At 37.8% G+C, this 25,228-nt stretch overlaps 1 protein-coding gene across 1 annotated transcript in view; it reads right to left on the bottom strand.

Annotated features, from left to right (window-relative positions):
- LAMA1 (laminin subunit alpha 1) overlaps positions 1–25,228 on the bottom strand; it is a 94,972-nt gene that overhangs the window by 59,937 nt on the left and 9,807 nt on the right. The window contains exons 3-8 of the mRNA XM_062512204.1: positions 14,768–14,938; positions 14,315–14,427; positions 7,328–7,570; positions 4,093–4,272; positions 1,254–1,343; positions 695–812 (exon numbers count right to left, since the gene is read on the bottom strand). Coding sequence (XP_062368188.1) covers positions 695–812; positions 1,254–1,343; positions 4,093–4,272; positions 7,328–7,570; positions 14,315–14,427; positions 14,768–14,938 — 915 coding nt within the window. The remainder of the gene's footprint in view (positions 1–694; positions 813–1,253; positions 1,344–4,092; positions 4,273–7,327; positions 7,571–14,314; positions 14,428–14,767; positions 14,939–25,228) is intronic.

Genomic DNA, 25,228 nt, shown 5'->3' with positions numbered 1-25,228 from the left:
TATTTGTATTATACACAAAATCTGAGAGGTCAACAAAAAAGTACATAAGGATAAATTTCATTTATTTTGAAGAGTGACATTATGACTTGTGAAAAGACTTCAATTAAAAAGACTTTTTTTCCATCCAGAACTTCAAATTTTATCCAATAGGTTCTTAATCATCTGCAGCTTGTGCTATGCATTAGCAATGTGAAGTGAGAAAATGCACCAGCTAGCCCTACACATTCAGCTATACTGGCACAGCCTAAGTCAATCTGTCAGACAAACTGAACTGTAATTGGCCAATAAGGAGATTCTTTCAAAATATTTGTTACCAGAACAAAGTTCTTCATCTGACAAAATTTATGATCAATTGATGAAATTTGCATTTCAAGTAGCTAACAAAATGATTGATGCAAATCTGCTAGTTTCTACAGGTGCACAATAAATTCCCAAGTCCCTTTGAAAAAGAGACTCTGGAAGCTATAATACATTACAACTCCACTAGCCAAGGAGTCACACTGAACAGATTATTGAAAACTATCTGAGCATTTATGATTAGAAGCAGGTTCTCTACCTTTGAGCAATCCCATGAACACAGTTAATAGTTTGTGGATTTTTCTGGGGAATTAATACAGATCTGTGTGAAAGCAACCTCAAACAAGAGAATAGTAAGAATAGCAATGAAACTATCTAAATTCCTGTGCACACTTACTCTCACATTTGTTTCCAGCAGAAAGGGTTCCTGGTCTCCATGGTTTCTGGTGGTAGCCTGGACAGCACTTGTTACAGCTCTCTCCACATGTGTTGTGCTCACACTGGCACTGCAGTTTCTAAGAATAAAAAAAATCCACTTGCTTGGAATATTTTTAAATGGATAATTTATTCAGTTTTGCCAAAATTGATACTGCCCAGTATCAATTTTACTTCCAAAAATGGCATGACCCATAAATACCCTACAAGTAGCACTGAACTGCTCCACCATGGTACAACTACTAGGGAATAGCCTTTCCAGAACAGGAGGGGCAAATCTGTGCTGAGAGACAGACTATGCCTTGTGCACCTTGAATTGTTTAAATTCAATGCCAAAGAAGAAGAGTTTGCTTCTAGAAAATCTAGATATGCCTGCTCTTAAGAAAAATATAGCAAAAGATTTGTATGCATCATACAACGGATGGCACATGCAAATTATTTAGCTTCCTCTTTCTCATTCTCCTCTGGATTTTTTTTAACTGGAAAACTTGTTTTGCAAAAATAACGAGATTAAAGAATACCTTTGTGATTTCATCCAAAGGGCAGCTTCGAGCATGGCCATAACAAATACACATGCCACCAACAGAGATGTCCTTTATTGAATAGTAGTACTACAAAAAAATCAAAGGTGAGAAAGGTATGAATAAAAGACATTTACTTTTATTTACATTTCCCTCCCCTACTCTGCAAAATAAAATGCCAGCAGTCAATTACTATGTGTCGCAAAAAATAAAAGAAATACTTGAAAATATTTGCCATTTGGGGAAACCTTCAAATTTTGCAGTTTTTTATGTTTTTTATGTTTTTCCCTATTGGTATGAAACACTAACTGATTTCTAACTTTTAAGTATGTATGTAAAATTCCTTAGCTTTGAGAAAGACCACCAAATGTGACTTCATCCAAAATGTACTTGCAAAAAAAAAAATCTTTTTTTTTACTTTACAGGAAGCCATAATGCATAAAAAATTACCATGTTTTAGAATCAGACTGGGGACTAAGACTATGCTTCCTTAAGATGGCAACTCTCCCTCCCTTAAAACCACTTTGCACATTCATTTCCAGACCAGCTCTTTGCTGGTCACTGTGTAGCCAGTGAAATATTCTATCCAAACACTTTAGTTTAAAAATTGCAGATACAGCAGAATACTATCCGTTAATATTGCCAGGTGGTGAGCAAAAACAACATACATAAGGAAAGGATTTAATTTTCAAGGCAAAGAAGAGGCAGGAAATGACCATCTGGGCTCAGTTACAGCTGCAGTATCAACATGGTTGGCCTGTTTGTATCCTGGGAAGTATGTACTACAGAGGAATGAAAAAGAAATGCTTTCTGAGGATACTTCTAAGGGAAGAGTTCAATGCTCTCAGACCTAGCAACCCTAATGTCAGCTGGTTCAGGAAGAGAGGTAGCCCTGGGTGGTCAGACATGCTGACTTCTGGACTGTTATTTCTTTGAAGGCTCTTGGAGTTGCAGCAAACTACCTTCTTTGATTTCACATTTATTTTTTTATTGTCTTAAGTTTCTTATGTTCACTGTTTTGGGAGGATTTTTAATGTTATGGGCTTTAACTACAAAAATCATTCAGGGACTTATTATGAACAATAAATCCTAAACTACAAAGAAGGAGGTTCAGGCTGAAAAAGAAAGGGGGCAAAAGCAGAATTTAATCATGTCCTTTGTCTTATTTTCTGCCAGTGTAGGGCTCACAGCAGCTGTATGCAGCTTGGAGTTGAATGAGAGACAAGTGATAATCAAATGCTACGGACAGAAATAAATACAAAGAACACAGAAATAAAGGTGCTGCTGAACACTCAGAATCTGAATTAGCCATTTTTCGAGACGATGTACAGGAAACTAAACATAACTGGTATCAACAACCATCTTCAAAACCAATAAAAACAGCATCCAGAAAGCTGGAAGTAGTTATCTTTGTTATAGCTGGTTGCACAACAAAGTGAGACTCAAGATAAGACATCAGGATTTGGGAACCCTGTCCAGTATGTGTAGTTTTTCATGCAGAACTGCACAAAGCAGTACTAGGTGGAAAAGTACGAAGCCCTGGATTGCACAACTGTGTATGTTACAAAACCAGTGGCAATGCTTGTCCTCCAAATTCTTGTTTCCCAGATGTATGTTTGTATGCTTCCATGCCAAACTTTTATTTTTGGGGTGTATGTCTTGATATGCCAATACTACCGATAGATATAAATATCAACCAGCCTGCACTGTGGGAACATCTCACCTCTCAGGCTGTGCATTTCCCTATTGTCAGCAAGTCACAAATGGAGCAGCTGTCCAATATTCTGCTCTTGCAGCCTCCATGATAACAATTCCCATTGACAGAAAATGCAAACCATCCAGATTTTACACTTTGAAATGCCGCAGTTGAATGGACACCTTGAAAGCACCCACCAATCCCTGACCAAATCCAAGTTCCTTGCTCCCTTCTGTACTCAGCTATCCAAACATCACAAGGATTGCCTGTATCAGAGAAGTCACAAGTCACAAGAATCCTATTGCTGCACAAGGAAGAGTTACCTGCAAATGTTTTTCAGAATAAAAAGGGCTACAAAGGAAGGGAAGGAGGAAATACTTCTTATGTTCTCCTGTTCTCATCATAAAGTCTACTTTCACAGAAAAACTTAAGGCCTCTGAAGTGTAAACCTGTGAGTCATGGGCAAATTAAGATGGTCAAAATTGCAAGATACAAAGCGGAAATCCTGGAGAACTGTTTAGACTTCCAATATTGAATTTATGTGAAAACCTGAAAAAGTCAGCCTAAGTGCCTGGGGCTCGGTTTTAGTATCAAATCTGTAAATCAGCTAATACTCTTGGAATTCTATACAAACATTTTACATTAAGTTACGGGCTCTAAAACAATTTATTATAACAGTCTCTAAAAATGAAGGAAATTCTTATAAGACATGAAAATTCACAATAGCAATGTTTTCAAATAATTATGATTATGAACCACAGCACTGGGTCCTGAAATCCATGATACACCACAAAAAGCAAAAAGTACTGCAGTGGTATCAACAGCAACCTCAAGTGGCATCTCCATCAGCCAAACCTTATTTTGCATCTTCATGGTAAAGCATTATAAACACTGCTCCTAGTACAAATCATTTACACCAAAAAAAAAATTAAAAAGCAAATAAAAACCATCTTGAAAAGCTTTTTCTAAAAGCTGTTTATGACAAGATACTGTTCTTAATGGTGTCAAAGGCAAGACAAGAAGTATTTAACAACCTGTCAAAGCCACTCTAGATGACAAGGATCAAGTACTTCTTCTCAAATAGGTCAGAATAGACTCTCCCATCAAGCTGTACTGAATACCATTTATGAACAATCATCTTACCCTCCTGGTAACAATGGGGTCTAGTTCCTTAGGATCATTATGGCTGAGAGTCATGAGGTCAGCATTCAGAGTTCTGATACGCTGCAGTCGCAGGCGAATGTATCGAGCAGAAGTAAATTCCAACAGCTTTTGTGAGGGATCATCAGCACTAGGCCTGCCATTGATCAGTGATGTGTGAATCTGGAAAGAAAGGCTGGCTTAGTTACAAACATAATGATGATTCATTTACCACAACAAACACTAGTCTTAGAATCTAAAGCACAGAACTTTTCTTGCTTCCTAACAAATCAACAAGAACGGTGACATGTTAAACTGCCTGGAGTTCTTTTTATTTCCCCATTGTCTACATGCAGGTAAAATTCCTGCTGCCTGACCCACACCCGTTCTGAAACCACCATTATCAGCTCATCATAGTCCCAAATCTACTGGGCTTTTGTGGAGATAAAATAAGGAGAAAAACCAAGCAGCAGCATCAAGGTGATTGCATAGGTCCTGCAGTCTTCCTTCCTCTCTCATTGAGATGGAATATGTAACTCTGGCCATAAACTCAATTTTGTCCTTACAGATTTGTTCTCTGCAAATAGTAAAACCTTATTACAAAGTATAATCTGGTCCACATACTCAATCTGTGTGTATATCTCAAGCTTTTACACCCTGATATTTCTATATTATGTATTTCTGTCTCACTTGTCCTAACTCAAGACCATTTTCTAGCAACTGCAGCTTAAGCCTTGCAATTCATCATGAGTCCTAAACTGATTATGTAAATTGCTGGAATCAGATCTTCAAGCAGTATAAATCAGGCAAACAGAACTTACAGTTGAGCAGCTATATCTCATGAAACCTGAGAAAAATCTAGCAGCCAAACTGGCAAACATCAGATCTGGCAAAAAAAAATGTTACTAATGACATCCATATTTAGATGTGTAGTCTTTTTACCCTAACAGTTATTTCACATCAAGACACTCTAAGCTGATGGCTGAGAACTGAGATGCTAAAATATGCTGGACAGAAGGCAGGCATTTACAGAGATCAGCTGGTTTGCAGGGCCATTCTTAAGTTCAATAGATAGGCCAGAACAACTTACAAATCTCTAAATACATATATTTTCCATAGAGTTCTAAGATTCAGTGAGATATTCCATGCAGGCAGTATTCCTGTCTGACAGACAATCCAGTAACAAAGGAGCAGCCCGTCCTTTGTCAATGACAGCTTTTATGCATGTGTATTTATCTGCTGGAGGGCAGGAAGGCTCCCCAGAGGGATCTGGACTGGCTGGATAGCTGGGCTGAGGCCAACTGGATGAAGTTCAACAAGGTCAAGTGCTGAGTCCTGCCCTTGGGTCACAACAGCTCCAGGCAGTGCTACAGGCTGGGGACAGAGTGGCTGGAAAGCTGCCCAGCAGAAAAGATCCTTGGGGATGCTGGTTGACAGCAGCTGAACCTGAGCCAGCTGTGCCCAGATTTAGCTGGTATCCAAGAAGGCCAATGGCATCCTGGCTGGGATCAGCATTACTGTGACCAGCAGGACCAGAGCACTGGTGGTCCCCTGTACTCAGCATGGTGAGGCCACACCAGTTTTGGGTCCCTCACAAAAAAGACATTGAGGTGCTGGAATGTGTCCAGAGGTCAGTGGAGCTGGGGAAAGGTCTGGAGCCCAAGCCCTGTGAGGAGCTGGTGTTGCTCAGCCTGGATAAAAGGAGGCTCAGGAATGACCTTATCACTCCCTAACCTGACCGGATGCTGTAGCCAGATGAAGGTCAGCCTCTTCTCTCAGGCATCAACTGATAGAACAAGAGGAAATAGCCCCAGATTGTGCCAAGGGAGTTTTAGATGGAAAACTAGGAAAGCTTTCTGTATAGAAAGGATTGTCAAGCATTGGAGAAGGCTGCCCAGGAAGATGGAGTCACCATCCCTAGAGGGAGATGTAGATGTGTCTGTAAGAACATGGTTTAGCGGTGAAGCTGGCAGTGCTGAACTCATCTAGTAGGACTCTATAACCGTAGTCCTTATTAGTAAGACTAACAGTTAGTAAGACTCAATGACCTGAAAAGTCTTTTCCAACCTAAAAGATTATGTGATTCTCCACAGCAGACAGAAATTTAATTCTGCCATTTTTTGTGTTGTTTCTCCTTTATCACATTCAGAAAAAAGCAGTGTTTTAGATAGTGTAGCCCAATTAATTATGTGGACCATGAGGAAAAAAGAATGAGAAAAGTCACTAAATTGAATGTCTGGTATCCCTGGAACAGGAGCTGTATGGCCCTACTAAATGTACATTTACAAGCAGCATTTTTCCTATACATTCAGCCTAAGGGTTTTTTGGTTAATTGTGTGGAGAGATAGGTTTAGGTTTCTTTGTTCCATCTGATCTGTTGGTTCTATGTTGATTATCTGTTGATCATATGCTTACAACACTGCAATAAACATTTTATTAAAGTAAGTGTGACTTTACTGAATTTCACTGTTTTTTTCTTGCTGTTAGTTTTAATTTTACGTGAATGCCTGTATACAGTCCAATTTTTTAAACTAAGAAATAAAAACATTGATTTCTATGAAGCTAGGAGTTACTGGCATTCTCCACAGGATAACACCACACTTATTATCACAGTCATACATTATAGCATTCACGATGGAATAACCACTGGTTTTAATGTATAATTTCATTATGTGCCTGCCTCTTCATAATAAATTACACAAGTACCGTGAATAGAGTTTTTTAAAAGAAAGAAAAGAAAGAACAATCAACAGCAAGACTGAACAACTCATAGCCCTTTTAATTATGCTACATCCTTGAAACAATGCCAAGGCTTGTTTAGGAGTTCCAGCTGTGCCGAGCACTTCAACAGTGTTAACAGCTTTATCTCACACAACCAGGTGTTCCTAACACAGGAGTTCACTCTACTAAATGAAAAAACTGGCAGAACACAGAGCCTCTGTTCTAGTTTTTCAGGATAAAGGAACTAATAATTCACAGCTAATTGCTACCATCAAATTATATGGAAGGAGAGAACAAAGAGTTTAGTAAAGGGAACACATAGAGCCAAAGACATTTCATCCCAACATTTAGAAGTTTGCTATACTAGAACATGATGTAAAGATAATGTTATTAAAGAGGAATAACATGATCTGGTAGTGCTGAGGGCAATGAACCCTGTGACTGCAATTCAAATGTTTTCAAATTGCTATCACTCCATGTTCTTAATCACAGACTGCCACTACAAAAACAAAGATACCTCTCCATGTTCCAGGGGAACTAGTCTGGAATAATAGGAGGTGCAGATCACTTCATCATCTCTCTTGTAAGTTGGAGGCCCAATTCTTGGTGTAATATTGTAACGAGTTAAACATTCGGTATCACTAATTGCATAGTACTGCCAGGGTCTGAATTCTGTGCCATCTATGGAACGTTCCAAAATCCAGTTTCCAGGTCGTGGAGCATTAGCAGCTTTGATGATGACATATGCAACTTGAAAGACCTGAAAAAAATGCAAGAAGAAAATTTTAATACTTCATTGTACTGTAAAACACCACCAGAAGCCAATGGGGTAGTAAATTTAAATTTTAAAAGTAGCATACGAGTTGCCTGGGGAGAGTGTACAATTTGATACAGTACCTCTGGATAAATTTTTTGCACAACACTTTGACAAGAGGTTGCCTAATTGTGTCCAGGGCATCAGTCTGTGTTGATGTAATAGCTGAAATCTATGCTGCACATTTCAGGCTTAGTTGGGTATAACAATCTGTGGGAAATGTTTAGATCTTCTGAACCACTGAGGGCTTCAAAAAACTGGGTTTGGTTGGGTTTTCTTGTCTGTTTTTTTGTGCTTTGTTGGTTGATTTTGTGGGTTGTTTTATAGATGTAGCCCAAAAATCTCTTTGGCTTACAATTTAGCAGCAAGTGCAATCTTCTCCGTAACAGCATTTCTGTTAAACTTTTTATACTCTATGTTAAAAATCTCTTTGCCTTACAATTTCATCCTGTGTTGAAGTTATTTCAGTAGAATACTACTTACAGACACTGCTAAAAATACACAGACAAATAAGCTGAATGTGACAAAAATAAGCATGTTAAAATAGCTAATGCTCTTAAGTAACATTAAGATGTATATGAGTCATGCAGCTATCTTGACTATTTTTCTGACAACACAAAGTGAAATCCCCCATGTGCACAACAGGACTGTTCAGCACTTCTATATGTAGGCAGGGCAGTAATTAAGTTCATATCACCTTTTAAATCACCTTGTCATGGCAGCCAGATAACCTGTGCCAGCCCAACTCTCTGCAGCAGCAGACATGAACACTGAAGTGCATTTACTGCAAAGTCACCATGTTCTTCCTTACTCAGTACCTGCTACATCATCTCACTCACTCAAAAGGGCTGCATTTGCAAATTCATAAGACTTCTGTATAGGAGTTTAGCGTTTCATATTCACTGGAGTAGCAAGCCACATTTAGATGAAAGAAAAGCTCTGTATTTTTCACCCATCTCAGAGAAATGTATTTCCACTTGAGCATACTACCTGGTCTGCTGCTATTATCATCATAATTCCTGTCTGCATGTGCAGTATTAATACTGTGTTGAGCTCCAATCTGGCTGCAATCAGTTCTTTCATACACTATCAATTTAAATTTTTAGGACTTTGTTTTGTTTTTTTTTTTTTTGCAATACAGATTAAAGCCAGAGCAAGAACAATACTTGCCACATGAAAGCAGGTTTTGATTTTGCCAAATGGGGAAATAAACTCACAAAAGTAAATACTAACTGCATTGTGTATGCAACTCAGGAAACTACTTTTGAAGCAAAATATTATTTAAGTGAACAAAGCTTTGATTAGGAGACCTTCCACACATGAGAAGGAAAAAAAATTGTGATACTTATCTTCAAATGATTTACTACATTTATCTTTTAAAAATTAAGACAATCTTATTTTTTTTTAATTAGCATCAGTCATAACAAACTGCAATATTCACGAGGTTTGACTTTCTTTACAGGCATGCCAGTTTTATCCTGTTAAACATCAGTCAGATACAAACAGAACATTCCCAGTTGTTCCAATAAAAATGAAAATTTACAGAAAATGAGGATTTTACTGTGAGCTTTCAGCAATGCAAACAGATGCAGGCAAAAGGAGAAGCCAGCTCACTCTTTAGTCAGCCTTAGAAATAAAATTTCTCTAGGGTCTGTGAATCCTCTGTTGTTTGCATAATCTTAAAATTTGATCCAAGTTAAATGAATATCAAGAATTATGATCCGTATTCCATGAAGAAAAGAGCACCTTCTAAATAAAACCTACATCATGCCAACAATCTCCAACTGAAAAATAAAAGCCAAAATATGTGATTTTAAAGGAACAAAGTACATCATTTGGGCAGATTTCAAGCCAAACAACTATATTCCCTACACACAACCTGGATTTCATTAATTCAGTTAGTGGTATTGAGTTTTGCACTCAGTTATGGCCAAGCAGAATCTGGTGTTTCATCATTTCAGTACCCAAAACCTGAAGGTACTTGTATGTGACAGGAGTTGCTTGTATGGGTATTTTCTCCATCACAGATGAGAACTTCACAAAACTACTAAAACTAGAGAAGTTTCATTGACTGGGCTTAGAAACAGCTATGCACTTCCATGTTCCTTTGAAGTCAGTAATCTTTCTCAAATGCATAAAAGATGCAAGACTGAAACCCAAATCTTTTTCAAATACCCTGGTAAAAAAATCTCCTTCAAAAACTTTCATATGTCCTTTATTTATTTTTTTTCTCTCTGCTTGCTGTCATCAACTATACTGCGTTCCTACTTATTACACAGTTGGATGAACAACAAATGATCTACTTTTGATTACTTTGAGATTTTTCAAGACCCATTATAGTCTGCAGCTGATGTGGCTAGTTTTAAATCCAGTTCCAACCAGTAACAATGAGCTATCCTTCATCACAAACTAACTGCTGCACTAAAAGGCATTCACAAGAGCATGCAAGTTAAACTTATTTTAAATATCAGGTTCCTTAGTGAGGGGGAGTGGAGTGAAAAGCCTGTTAAATATTAACATTTTCACAGCAACTGTGCACAAATTCAATGCACGATTCAATAAATTAAATCTCCTCTCAACTCTTCCATTTACACACATAGCTCACAGGTATGCTTTTTTACTTCACAGGTAACTTCAAAGGATAATGAATATCAACAACTTCAGGAAAATTTGTCAGCCCCAGAAAGAGTACATGTCAAATAAATAAATATAGGATTTTGTAAAACATTCTCAGACTCGAGAAGTCACAAGACAACCTACCAGGAAGAGCTTTATTCTCAGGGATTATGTTTCCAAGTGAGAGAATGAAGCTGGAGGAAGGGACCAACGTGACCACAGTGTTCCCAGATGAAGATGTTTTAAGGAATGCCTGTAGGTAGGGGTTTTGCAGACCTCCTGTCCCACAGCCTCTGCAACCCATAATAGGTCAAGAAGTCTATGTAATGCAAACTGATTTTCCTTTGAGCACTTTTTCACAGAATTTGACTTTTATAAGTTCAACAAGTTTTAACATCACCAAAGGCAATTTCTTATCACTTTCCACATTCATTCAGTGCCCACCAACCAGCCAAATGATAAACCTGAGCAAGAGCTAATGATTTGTGTATTTCAATTCAACTGCATAACTTTCTCAGAACTAATTTCCTTATTGAACTACAAGGGTAAAAAGGGCAAGTGAAAGCAAGTTAGCAACTCCCAAGCCATAGATTGAAAGTGTCATTTCAACCCTTATTGTTAAGATCAGCCAAATCAACTTGCACTAAAAAACCTTTTTCACAGCTGCAGTGCCAAAAAAAACAAATTTCTGGTTTAATTAGACTTTCTAAAAACTTTGTTCCCCTGAACGCACATCCAGCAACACCAAGTGCATCATTCTTGAATATTCTCAAAGAGTAGAAGATTACATGAAGGGATGTGTATCAGTTTATATTGTTTACAGAAATTTTAAGAGATAATGACAGCGTCATGCTCTCAGACACTGTGAAGCCTAGCAATTGCTTGCAACATTTTGTTCTGATGATTGTGATGTTAAGAGTGCAAAATACACTAAATCCAGTAGAATTTCTAGTCTCATTAATTTCTTTTCTTTAAGGCTTTGATTCATTATGTACAAACATTAATTGGGAATAGAAGGAAAAATTCATTTTACTTTAGAATTTTATTGTAAGTATGTACAAATTAACACCCTGAATCTTACATCATCAGTTTTACAAAGCCACAGAAGGTTTTTAAGGAAGCTTGCCACATAAAACAAATTAGCATTAGTCCTGTAAAGTCAACAGAATAGCATTTTTTGACATCAGCAAACCATGTATCTTTACAGAAACCTGGTCTTGCCAATTGATTTCAAGATGCAAGCTCTGGAAAAAAAAATCATACTATAATATTTACATTATTGTTTTACTTTATAATAGCAGAAACTACAAATTGCTCTTATTAGCCTCTGAGTGGTAATCCAGTACTCACAGAATATTCATGAGCTATGACTTAATCTGAAGTGGAGCTGTTTTCTCAACTAAACTTACTGTTATAGGCCTTCTAAGAAGACCTAGTCTTGCTTTGCAATTCAAGAACTTTTTGATATGCAAACATCTGCCTTCCTGCTACACCAAGGATACAGAGTACATTTAAATACCTTCAGAAGTCTGAAGCCTGGTAACAAAACTGAGGTAAATGGTCTTTGTTTAATTTTGTCACAGAGTAATATTTTACATCTGGCTCAATCACACCACTAAAATGAATTTCTGTTTTTCTAGAAAACCACTGCTGTGTATTTTGTTTCTGTAGAACTAGCAGTGTAGGAAGCACAAGGTCATAAATCAATTCTTAGTGTCTTGTACATCAAACCTACACCTCATTGCTACACTACTCTCCCCAGTTTTGGATCATTGCCATACATTTAATGGAAAGGGGGAGGACGAGGAGAAGTACAGGGTGTGGGAAGGAAAGACTAGCATACATGTGGATCCTGGAAAGACTGAAAGGCACACTAGAGTAAATTTACCTAGTTGCCATGATGCATATGAGCTAGAAAATCATCACATAAGTACTCACTATCCTTATAAAATGCTATATTAGCTATAAATAGCACAGATTTTCCAAAGAAGAAATATGAAAACAGCAATTTCAATGCTGATTTAATTTATCCCATCAAACTACTCTGCAGCACAGCTGGTTTTAGACTAAATAGACTAAGAACAAGGAAGAACATTAGCTAAACGAATAATCTCTATTCCCTTCAACTTATTGGAATATTCCCCATATCTGCCAGCCAAGGATTTACTTCAGCACTTACCAACCCAACTGCTTGGATTATATCTCTAAACTGTATATTGGTAATAATGCAAAGAAACAGTCAATTCCTCTTAGTCCTAGAGCTTCTGATAATGACACAAAAAAACCCATAAATAATGACCACAGGGTCATTTTTAACATCACAAAAAGGTGTGAACATATACTCTGGCAAGGAAAGGTAAAGGACTTGTTTACTTTAATAAGGTACTTGACAGATTTAATGCACAAAGCTTAAAATGTAAAAAAATAAAGTACCAATGATGAAGTTATACTGAACACAAGTACTGACTTTCAGGATTATTTTCACAGGTCCCGTTTTAAGTAATTCTGAAACAAATGTATGAAGTAAACAATTACTAAAATCACTAAGGTCCTTCATATGCTTTTCTTTTGTGTTTTCTTCACTTGTGCTGACTCGTTTAAAGTAAGCACACCAAGTCAGCTCTAATAACTCACTGACTTCAAGCAATCTCTATTAACCAAATCCTTTCTCACAGAGCAGTAATTTACATTCAGTTTGCATAGCCCTAGATGCCTTCTCTCTCTCAAACTCTCAAGGGAAAACAGAGAAGAAAAGCCCCTTAGGGGAAACTTTTCAAATCAAATTAGTGAAACTGAGCATGGGTCAGGAGAGGAAAGATATGTATATGTTAAAGCATCAACAGCACTAAGACTGATGAATAAATGATTCAGAGGGCAGCTCAGCTGGTCTATTTCCAAAGTGAAATTGTTCTAGGGGGATAAAAATAAAGGCATCCCCTCCTTAATTTTTCCTTCCTGTTTGTCCATTTACAAACCAAACAAAAATCTAACTCTTTAAACAACACAAAAATCCTATCCAAACCTTCTGTCACTGGCAAAAGACACCCTGTGATTATTTTCCCAACAGTTCCACTTTCTAATTAAAGAGCAAACCAGGCACTTGCTTAACCCATGTTTTATTTGAAAACATCAAAGTTAAAACCTTCTGTTTTAAAGATTAAAATAACTTTTAAGCAGGGTCTAGAGATCCTGCAAAAATTTGTTATCAATTCTCCACCTCAAATATGCATTTGTTAGTGAGCAATAAAGCTGCTTCCTCCAGAGTTTGGAGCCATCTCCATATTAATAAGGAATTTTTGAGCTATAATTTTAAAACAACTTAGGTAGGCCAGCACATAGATCTGTTCAAAGCAAAACAACAAGAAGCCACCAAGAAAAACACATTTCTTCACTAATTATTTTGTCTTTTCTTGGAGCAGGGTAGGAGACTTCTGATTCTTGTATGTCTAACAGACAAACGTATAAATTAGCAAAAGCCATGTACAGTTTAGAATGCTCCTGTCTAAGAATGATAAATCCCTCCATGTTTGGCCATACAGAGTAGCCAAAACAGAGGAAACAACTTCTGCCCAGACAGTTCAAGAGTCCTCAGGGTCACAATCCACTGTTTCAGATTTTAAACCCTAACTCTGCAGAACACCAGATAGCAAAATTTCCTAGAAGATATGGGTTAGAGCATTTTTTGCCAGTGCTCCTTCCAACAAGGTGATGATCAGAATCAGTCAGATACATCCTCACATATAAAATGTGTGCTTTGGCCAATACCCTGAAAACACTTCTGTCTAAAAGTAAGTCCTTGAAAACACAGATTTCAAGTAACTTTCAAGAAATAAAAGGTGGAGAAAAACAGTACCATAGGACTGCTGGGGAAAAGACAGAAGTGTGAGGCAGAGGAAAGTTACCAAGACAAAGAAGTTGGTACAGATGGAATTGGTCACCAAGACAGAAAGAGCATGGATGAGAGTTTTTACTAAAAACTTTTTTTGTTTTATCTAAACACAGAAGAGCTGTAATCAATTTGTACTGTCTTGTATCCTACATCCATTTAATGATATTCACAAAAATGTTACTCACCTGCCTTAAATCCAAGGTGATGGTGACCCAGTGGTATTGCCTTCCATTCTGAATGCTGGGACTCTGCCACCAGTTATTGGTACCATCGATCGCACTGGAAATTGGGTGCTGCTCTGTTTCAAAGCAAAATAATTGAACATCTCTTGAAAATAAATCTCACTTCATTTTTCTGACCCAGCACATTTGTTTCACACAAAGCACAATCTCTTCCTGTCATAAAGAATTAAAAGCTGAAATCTGCCCTCAAAAAGGTTGTCACTGGCTCTTGCAGTGCTCAGTGGTGATACAGGGTGCTTACACTTTGTCAGCCCTTTACTCCAAGGTAATTGCACTCACATAGTAGAGAGACTAAAACATGTTTTACTCCAATACACTCTGTATTCAAGGGGAAAGGTTAAAAAAAAAGGACACGAACTCATGAAACGAACAAAATCCAAAACATGTGAAGCTTGCCTTTGGGATTGGCACTGTGACGATCACAGACGCGGCACTGGGCATTGCGCAGGGGCCGTCCAGGGACGTGCTCCACCAGTTTGCAGAACATCTCCGGTCCCTTCTCCCCACACGTGGCATTGGTGGAGATGTGAGCATTGCTGGCCAGGTTCAAAATGGCAGGAAACAAGCCTCGAAAGAAATTATGTTTATCAGCCACATGGTAAGTAAGGCATGCACCCTGACAGCAGTATCCCTGTTAATTCACTCCACATTTGGATGCTTTATGCTGAGGAACACGAGAGTTTGCAAGCCAATTCTCCCCAGTTTGCAAGCCAATTCTCCCCATTACTAAACCTTCCCTTGCATAGTGAATTGATCAAACCCTGGGGGACAGCTGGCCCACTGCCAGAATCAAAGAGGGAGAGCACACACTCAGCTGGTGCAGAAAATGGTGTTTAAAACAAGCTCTTTGCAGCAGCAACACCACTGGCCTGAACAGGACACTCTAGACTTCAAAGATTTAAGGACTGAACTTTAGACCTTTGCTACAGGCTTCTTCCACAGTCACTGTAAAGTCTAAGGGATATTTTGCTTGCCACTTATTAATCTTTACACAAACACTTCACTGTACTTTCAAATAGTTTTGTTCTTGCGCACTGGAATAATGTAACAACAGACTAAGTTTCAAGATTACAGCTACCACCAGGAATCCTTTGCTTTTTCTAAAAGGAGTAAAGTTTTACTTTGGTTTGAAGGCTACGGATAAAATTTCTAGAACACTGTATGTGACAGAAATTAAGCACAGTTTCTCAATCAGCTTCCAGCTCTCTGTCACAAGCTAAAAAGCTTTTATTTCTTGCATGGTTATGATGTAGTAGAGATATTCCATTTCCACTCAGAAGTAACTCTGAAAAACAAGCAATTTTGGAACGAAGAGTCCTGTCTTTACAGATTAAACCCAATGGGCTAGAATCAAAGCTAGAGCCTTGATATGGCAATTCTTGGAATTCCACAAGAGCTGCTAGTGTTGCAATAATAAGGCATTAAAATCACATGTTTCTTCTGTTAAAAGGAAATCTGAAAAAAATAAAAATCAAGACATATTTGTGAAAATATATGCCAATTCCACTAGTAAAACTGTATGAATTCTTTTACTTCATTATCCACAATATACATCAAAAGAGACTGCAATATTGAAGTTTTATATTCCTTAGTTGTTAATGCATGTAAATATCTCAAAGGTGGGTGCCAAGAGTATTGTTCCAGGCTCCTTTCAGCTCTCTTCAGCAACGGGACAAGGAGCAGTGGCCATAAAGAAAAACAGAAGTTCCACCCTACACAGAGGGTAGCAGAGGGCTGGAATGGGCTGCCCACAGGGGTTATGGAGTTCCCTCTGGAGACATTCAAATCCATCTGAACAAGTTCCTGTGTAACCTGCTCAGGGTGATCCTGCCTTGGTAGTGTCATTGGACCAAATGTTCTCCAGAAATCCTTTCCAACCCTAACAATTGTAATTTAACAAGGCTACATTCAATATTCCTTTAAAGTGTCTTTGCCCAGTAATTGTATTACCCTAGAAAGTCTGGAGGAAAGTAAGTGTTATTTAAGACTTGCCTCCAGCTACTGAAAATTTGGCTAAATCCTAACCCTCTGCACCACCATATGAATAACAAACAATGTGTTTTCAAATGTCCTATACTTGAAATTTAATAGCAGGGAGATGGAGCTTTTTATTTTTTTGAATCTTGAATTCATTTAAGTTAAATCCAGACTAGGTCAGGTGCCTTGTCTTAATTACACCTAAATCTGATGCGGATGAGGATGCTGAAGACATCCTAATGACTACTCTAGTGAGGTTCTTTTGCCAGTAAGATATTTTCTGCACAGGCTTCTCTTACCTTCTGCACTATGTGTGCAGTGCATCTCCAGACGTAAAGCTGGAGCCAAAGAAGGGCTGCCCTCAGGAAAGCTCAGTGGAGGAAGAGGGTATCTTTTTTAACACTGCTCTCCAGTGATCTAAGATCTTTGTTATTCAGTATTAATTACTGTTCATGCAGGGGTCTATCAGCCTGTCTTCAAGAGCTATCCCTTACTCCCCTGGGTCACCCATTACCTTCACACACATTACACAACAGCCCTGCCATTTCTTTCCATTTGCCACAGTGAAATAATTTGCCTCCAACAGCCTTCAGTAAACAGACTTGTGCCAAAGGAGTAGCAACACTACCTCATCATGAGTTTTCTGGGTCCCACAGAGATAAAGAGCACTGCTATCCAAGTGAATTGCACTGGAGTTTTGCCCCATGATCCAAATAAAAAGAAGAGGTTACTAGCTACATCCTGCAAGGTATTGAATCTCTTTGAATCCTAGCTGACTGTGTTTACTGCTGAATCTCTTTACCACAATTAAATTTTAAGGCAAACTGCAAAGGTGCAGCCATTGATTTCAGGGAAGATCAAGAATAGGGTAGGAGATTATTTATTAGGAAAAAATAAGCATCTGCAACAAATGAAATTGAAAAAAGGCAAATTGCAAATAAATCAGCTGCATCTTCAAGGAACATTGCTCCTCTTTATTCTTTTACTAAGGAGAGCCAGGTACTCAGAGTTATGAGTTCAAAACTTCTTAGATGCTGCTCTGCCAATCTCCCTTCTCCCTCACTTCTCCATCCCCTCAAACCCCCCACCCCCCAAAAAAAATCAAAAATAAAACTAAACATCTAGTAAGATATTTTTATGCCTTGTAGGAAACAGTAGGTATGATAAAGATGAGCAACCAAGAACCAGTCACTTAAATGAGCCATTTACAGAAAAACAGGGGACTGTCGTTATATCCTGGTGTTAGATGCAAGTGGCCATAACTGACATGAAACTCCATCAGAAGATACCATACTTCATTATACATAAACTTTAAAAATGGACATATAATTTGCTAAGGACATCACAGCATCATTTAGTGCCTAGGAAAGGACCTCTGGAATCACCAAGCCCAACCTCTAACTGATTACCACATTGTCAACTAGACCATGGCACTAAGTGCCACATACAGTCATTTCTTGATTACCTCCAGGGACGGTGACTCTACCACTTCCCTGGGCAGTTCATTTCCAATCTTTAACAACTACTCCCATGAAGAAATTCCTCCTGAGGTCCAATATGAATCTCCCCAGCCACATCTTAAGGCTATGTCCTTTCATCCTATCATTTGTTGCCTGATAAAATTGGATGACCACCACCCTCCTTTTCAGGAAGTTACAGAGATTGATAAAGCCTCTCCTGAGCCTTCTTTCCTCCAGGCTAAACAACCCCAGCCCTCTCAGTTGCTTCTCACAGGACTTGCCCTCTAGATCCTTCATCCATTTAACTTTCAAAGTTTTCTATCCAAAGCAGAGGACAAATGATAGATTGAATTGGATTTGTTATATTATTCCCACTAGAAAGGAAGGCCAGTGCTCCATGAAAAACCATGGGAATTACTGCTCACCATTTTGTAAGAGACTAGGGTGGTCCTGAGAAAATCTGTAAGAATTTTTAAACTAAGCTCATTTACTTCTAACTGCTGGCCTGTTCTTTTCATGGTAAGGTGAACTCTCATTATTTTCCAGCTACTCAGATGCTCATTTGCCTCAAACCAGAGTCACACACACCCTAATGCCAAAAAATGAAGTGTATAGATCTTAATTTGATCCTGAGAAAAAATAACAATTGGTTCACTACAGCTCAGCACAAAAGCTAAGCACAGTGTTTTCATTAGATGTTCAGGCAAGTTGCTCTCATTTGTAAAGACTTGGTTTTAGCCAGATGCATGACTAAAACCCAGAAAGGGAGAACTGAAAATCTGAGTGGGTACTGTCAGAATTATGTCATTCAGAGCTTTCCTAGAGAGACAAAACACCCCAAACTCAGAGGAAGTGGAGGGAATTACATCCCTAGTAAGGTGACCTGCAATGTGGACAGGGCAGAATTTGTCACATCCACACTAGACACTGTTTAATCCTTCAGGAAATGACAAGAAGTGATTTAGGGGGTTAGATGGATTTGCTGTATGTACAGCTCAGTAGTCAGACCTTATGGGAAGGACACAGTATTACTGTTTCAGCAAAACTCAGAAAAAAAGACTTGTGCATAATGAAGCCAGTTGTAACATTTTCAAATTATGAACAGTTGGTCAGCATGCAGTATGCCAGGGAAGAAGAAGACAAGTAAAGAGCTTTAACGCAGACATGGCAATTTCTATTTTATGCGCTTCAACATGCCTATTAACTCTGATTCTTCAAATTAACAGGGACAGGTGGAGCATGCAACTTACAGGAGCAGATTCAAAGTACTGATAATTCATGAAGGTCATAACGGTTCACCTAAATAAAAGACATCTCTAGCCAGAACAGCTATCCCTCTATTTCATGGCCGAGCATACAGCCTATATTTCTTTGGGAATTATTCTACTTTAAACCAGGTTACACAGAAGTCCTCACAAGCTCCTTGTTGATGATGTAAATATAGTCATCTTTCCTGGAAGCTCAAGTTAATTCTTTGTGGGTTTGTAAGCTTTAACTTTGTTACATATATAGACTACCGAACACCCTGAAGTTCTCACCAAGAAGCATTTCAAGGATTTTGGACATTTCCAGGATTGTGGTAACTCCAACTGTAGTCAATGCATATCTGTTACTTCATTCTGGATACACCTGATTTACTGTACACATGCAGACCCTGGCAATTATAAACATTCCATAGTATTATGCAATGAGTCTGATACATCTGGACTTACTGAGCACTTTGTCTAGCTCAGGTATCCTGTCCATGTAGAGCAGCATCAGTGCAGTCCAACATTAGCTTACTCTCCATGCTCAGCCCACAGCACATATCCATCACTAAATGCAAATATGGAAATCATATGCTTTTTTGTGCCATATACGAAAGGCTTTTTTAGACATACTTTTTTCCCTTCCTACTATTTAAGTTCTCAGTGTAGGACACTTGGCTGCATTTTGCACAGATAGATCTGAATGAAACCCCTATTTCATTTTGTGATTAATGATTCTTTCAATCAGAAAATTACTAGTATTTAATCACTGTTCTGTTTTGGGTAGAAGATAAGTGGATTTGTGCATTTTGGAAAAGTGCATGCATGATCTATATTTTTGACTATATTTAACAGTATGACAGACAGTTAAAACTACTTTTTATAGATGATAGGTGAAGGGACACAGTTCCCAGAAAAACAATTTTCCTTGCAGATGTATAGCTGATTAAAATAATATCTTTTAAAAACAGTTGTACAAACAGAAGGATGCACATGAGAATTCTACTTTACATGGGCTTTACTACACCACCAAGTATATTCAAACACAATAAAGAGAATACATTTTAGTATCCAGAGCAACACAGTAAGGACAGCAAAACTCTTACAGAAATGTCACATTTAAGACAGTTTCTTTCTTAATCCAGATTCACTGATCTGTCTGATATTTCTAGAAAGCTATCTAAATTAGGGAGCTGCTTGTTGGGTTTTTCTTTTTTTGGAAAGAAGACAAACTGATGGGAAGCAAACACAAAAGATTATATGAAGCAAGCCAAGAACTGAGTCCAGACAGTCTTCTGGATTGTTCATTAGTGTATACAATGAAGACTCTAAACCAGACTTCAGTGAGCAACATTGAGGCATTCAGTGATGCCAACAGCCTGATTTCTAAGTATTTTGGCCTTTTTTTGTGCTGACTGTAATAAAGCAGTAATTTTCAAGTGAACAAAGTAGATCTGACTTAAAAGCCATAAAGAGCTGATGTGTTCAGCAACAACGAGCTCTTATTGTGTCATTTCTCAGAACACAGAAATACTTGAGGGGGTCTAATCTCATTTTCAAGTTAGCGTTTTTCAGCAGCCCATAACAGGCCGGCAACGCTGAAGTTTGCTCACAAACAATGGATTCTCCCTTTACTGAAAGCATCTACAGAGTGCACAGTGGCAGTTGTTCAGAATAGTTTGATGCACTTCAAGAGAACAGAATAGACTAAGGACAAAATGTAATAAAGTGTCACAGTATTAGAATGTATAAAACATGCAATAGCATTACACACAAGTTGAGGTCATGTTCTTTATAGCATTCTCAGACAGTTTTCAGTAGCAAAGATTTGATTTAGTTGTTCTGTCTCATTCAAGATTTGGATCAAATAAGTTTATTAAATAAAAGCCCTGGAACCATCAGGCTTGGGTTCAAATTCATAGCTGTTCAATAGATTTACCCTCATTATATTTTACCAACAAGCATCCCTAGTTCAACCTTCTCTATATAATTTCATGAGAATCCTACCCCATAATCACATCAAATACTTAGGCTGCTTTTCCCTAAAATAAATGGACTGAAATTGTGAACTTCTAACTATGGGAATTAAGATACTAATTCTCTGTTCTTAGAGTCAGCAAGAAATGTGGGGTATAACAACCTGCTTTATAATCCACTTTGTGGAGACGTTGCCTAAAATGTGTTAGCTGCAGCATTAACCCACTTGAAAAGCTGAAAGCTTCACCACAACTTACACAATAAGCTTAGGTAGCAAGCCACTAGTTAAATTTTGAAAATTGATCACCCCTTTTTCTGTAGCTCTACAGAGAGAATTTCTGCTAGCAAAACATCAAATTTACTGGATTTAACTACAGAGTATATTCGGGTTTTTTACCAGAACATCTGCAAACTTTAACTTCCAATATTTAGGCAAAACTACCTGAGATTTAAAAAGAAATCTCTGCCATGACAGAACATTATCTTTTCTTAAAACCCATTCTCTATTTCTTCTCATACTGTAGAGCAAAGCTGACTAATGTGTCAATCACAGAAATACTAGCTAGTGAACATAACACTTATTTAATTTAATCAGCTTTTGATGTAAGGACATACTAAGCTTGTCAGTTCTCAAGAGCTTCCAATGAGACATATTCCTCAACATCCTAGACGAGTCTAGTCTGGCACTTTATCACTTTAAAAGTTACAAAATTTCAGACCTCTTTCCTGCATTCATGATCAGTCGTGATCTTGATTACAACTTCTGTTTACCTGAGCTGTTATCACACACCCTTTTCCAGGCTATGTAAACAATCTTCTCAATCTTTCTAGTCTGTTTTCTAAACTTCTTATCCTTCTGAGTTCTTGGCAGTTTGCATTTTTCCTACAGTGCAGATCTTCAGACCTCATCATCACCAACTGGAATAAAATAACTTCTTAAATTCTAGAGAGTTTTGTTAACACATATGAGAATATGTTTCATATTTCTTTCCAGATACTGCCGTTCTGTTTGCACTGCACACCAAGGTAAGTTAAAGATCCTGCTCTGTTGTACTGCAGAGACTGGTCACTTATGGATAAAGAAGCATGCTCTGCATCAAACCCTGAGATGAACTCAGGTTATCTGTAAAACAAATTACTTTGCAGCCATTTGCTGAGCACTCAACCACTTGCTTTCAGAACAGTCTGCTGATTATTTTACAGCTCTGATCCAGTCAAGCTTTTGCAAATCATGCTTAAGCAATCTAACTGGAGCACCAGGAAAAAAAAAAGGACAACAAAACAAATTCATTACACCAGTTAATGTAACAAAAAACATTCTGTTTGAACTATGCAAGCTGTTAGAGCACAAACAAGCTACAGAGGATGAAACCTTGCCCCTTCTTCTAAATGGCAAAGTCTTCTCTGCCAAATACTCTTTTCTGCAGTTGCTTATGTGCACTAAGCATTATTAATGAGGGCCATAATGCACACAGGGTACTACAGCAAAAGCATTTTACCTACTGTGGTCTCCCTTAGGCTAGATATGTTAACCACATTCACTGCTCAGAAATGTATTAAAAATAATTACAACGCTACAAATTAATAAAGTTATAACACTACAAATAAATAAAATTCCGTCAAACTCAGACTGCAAACAAAGTAAGCAAGAGTTTGCTCATTCAAGAATGAACACCAGCTGCACTCTTCTCCCACAATTACTTTCCTCAATATAGCCAGGTTGATGGACTGTAGCACAATTTGAACAAGGTAAAAGTGCTTTGCCTTTTCCAAAGGTGGGCAGAAAACCTCAGCTCTAAAAAAATTTTAAATTTCAAAGTGTATGAAGCATGTTGGATATAAAATGCATTGGAAAACTAAGGTAAAGAAAGGAAATGAAATTAGGGAATTATCAAACTCATAAAAAAGTGTCCACAACAGAAGTCCCGGATTTCAGATTAAATGTTTAGAAAATGTAAAGCCAAGTAATTACTAATACATCATCTGCAGAAGAAACTGAAGCTTGTCCTCAGTTACATAGTAACTAGTGCTTTCTTACACAAAGTATTACATTTTTAATACCACAGATGGGTTAGAAATTTTTTGTTAGTACTCAGTCTAAACTAGTATTACCAGTTCGATTAGAAAGCAATGTGTTAACAAGTTAGCTGGTACAAACCTCATCATGTCCCACCTTTTAGTCTGTTTAAAGTTCAGCTTACAAACACAGATCTAGATCACAGAGACTGTCAACACACATATTTAAATTGGAAGTAGAGAGGATAAGGCTGCAAAGACATGGTCAGGGTGCAGATGCTTAAATCTGAAGAAGTTCAAGTTTTTCAGCCCCAACCAGACATTCCTACAAATGCGCTACCTTGTTTCCCAAAGGAGTGCACATCATCTTTGACAATAGGTTTCATAGCTTACATCCCAGCCCTGAGTGTGGTTTCTAGTACTATGGTTTGGTCCTTTAACAGATTTCAGGGATTTGAGGGGGAAAAAATTTCAATTCCTGGGGATAAATAAACTCTAGCACAGGTATTTCTAATACCTTCAATATTGACAGTAACTTACTGCTTATTTCCATCAGAACAAACTAAGGGAGAGTAGAACAAAAGAAAACTAGATTTCATGCCAGTTTTCAGCATCAGACAGTATAACTTGATATAAAAAGTAAGTAATTTGTGAGTATTCTATCATGCATTTCCAAAGTATAAATAATATTTCTTCTGTCAAGTCATCTCTTACAAGTAATGATTTTTTTTGTATGCTGTTGGCCAGTACAAGAATCTGCCTAGAAATTGTCACAGCATTTACACCAAAGCAAAAGAGCCAAAAGTTGACAGATGGGCAGGCTGCCAATGAACAACAAACCTGCCAGACCATGAAATTAGTTCTTTCTTGTTCACCCAAAGTTTTTTCCACATGCTGAGGAGTCTCCATCATTGTCCTTGTTGGTTTCGGGGTTGTTCTTTCTTTTACCACTACACTAGCTTTTGTTTCTGAAATCATCAGTTGGGAAAAATCTTTGCTCAAACCTGAAGTAAATACAAGCCACAGCTTTTAAAGACTTCAGTGTCTTGTCAGTTTTGCTTATATGCTGCCTAAGACATAATATCAGCTTAGAGCAACATAACAGAAATACTGGCAGTGTGACTGGCATGTCAAAGCCTAGGGACCTCTGTCATTTACGATGTGATTTTTGTTCTTACTGATGTAGGTGCCAAAGCAGATTTCCCCCACTCCCACTTAATATGACTCCTTAAGTAATAATATCTCCCCTTTAGCTTCTTTTCTATCATCGGTTTTCAACCTGAAGCAACTGTCTTATAAATTAAAATCCTCTTGGGTTTAATCCTAATTAAATTTGCATGCATAAATATGCAGATTAAGGCTGCACATCAAATCATTTTTTATAATAAAAAGGAAGTTATGACCCAGGTATCTATTAGCCCTCTTCTGAATTTCCATTTATCACTTGCAAATTCTGGGAGACCTGAGCCTGAGAAGAATTTTAAAGACTTAGAGGTCCCACTCATTTCAGTACTGTGACTCAGTATCACTACCAAAAAAATGTTACTACTTTTTGCCCTGTGTAAACATTAAGAAGGTTAAAACAGTTAGAAATGCCCCTGAGTCAGTTGGCATTACTTTGTGATCATAAAAGAAGTAGGTGCACTACAAAGGAACTCTGAAATGCATTTTTCACTTAGTGAAAGCTTGTTATTAACTAGCTGTACATAAACTCAAAATCTATTCAATTTTCTTAATTTAAAAGATTTGTCACTTCCTTAATATTAGAAACTGCAGCTGCGTCAGAATAAGCTAAATTTCTATTTAAATCAAGTCGATTTTTTTTATATTTATTAACAAAAGCTATTTCAAGTTGAAGAGGTCTTGGCATCCCAGAACTACCAGCTCCCCTGTTTTCAGACAGGAAAGAAAAATGTTTTTATTCCAACAGGCTAAAAAAGCCATTATCAGGGCACTCACAGCCTTGTATCACTGCCAGATCTTCCTGGGTAGAAGGAAGCACATTTCCCCCAGCTTGAATGGGCCTGAATGGATTTGCAACTGTGTAACCCCAAAGATATGCAAAACTCGGTCATTCCCTGATCTCTACTGACAAGATCTAGCAATCTCTTATTTTCAAGGTTAATTGGGTAAAACCTGTGGGGGGTTTTTTGCCCTTTTTTTTTTTTCTTTTTTTCCAG

The sequence above is a fragment of the Cinclus cinclus genome, chromosome 1, assembly GCF_963662255.1.
Source record: "Cinclus cinclus chromosome 1, bCinCin1.1, whole genome shotgun sequence".
Classification (NCBI taxonomy): domain Eukaryota; kingdom Metazoa; phylum Chordata; class Aves; order Passeriformes; family Cinclidae; genus Cinclus; species Cinclus cinclus.
Note: the sequence above shows the minus strand (reverse complement) of the source record. Positions and strands in the feature narration are given on the sequence as shown.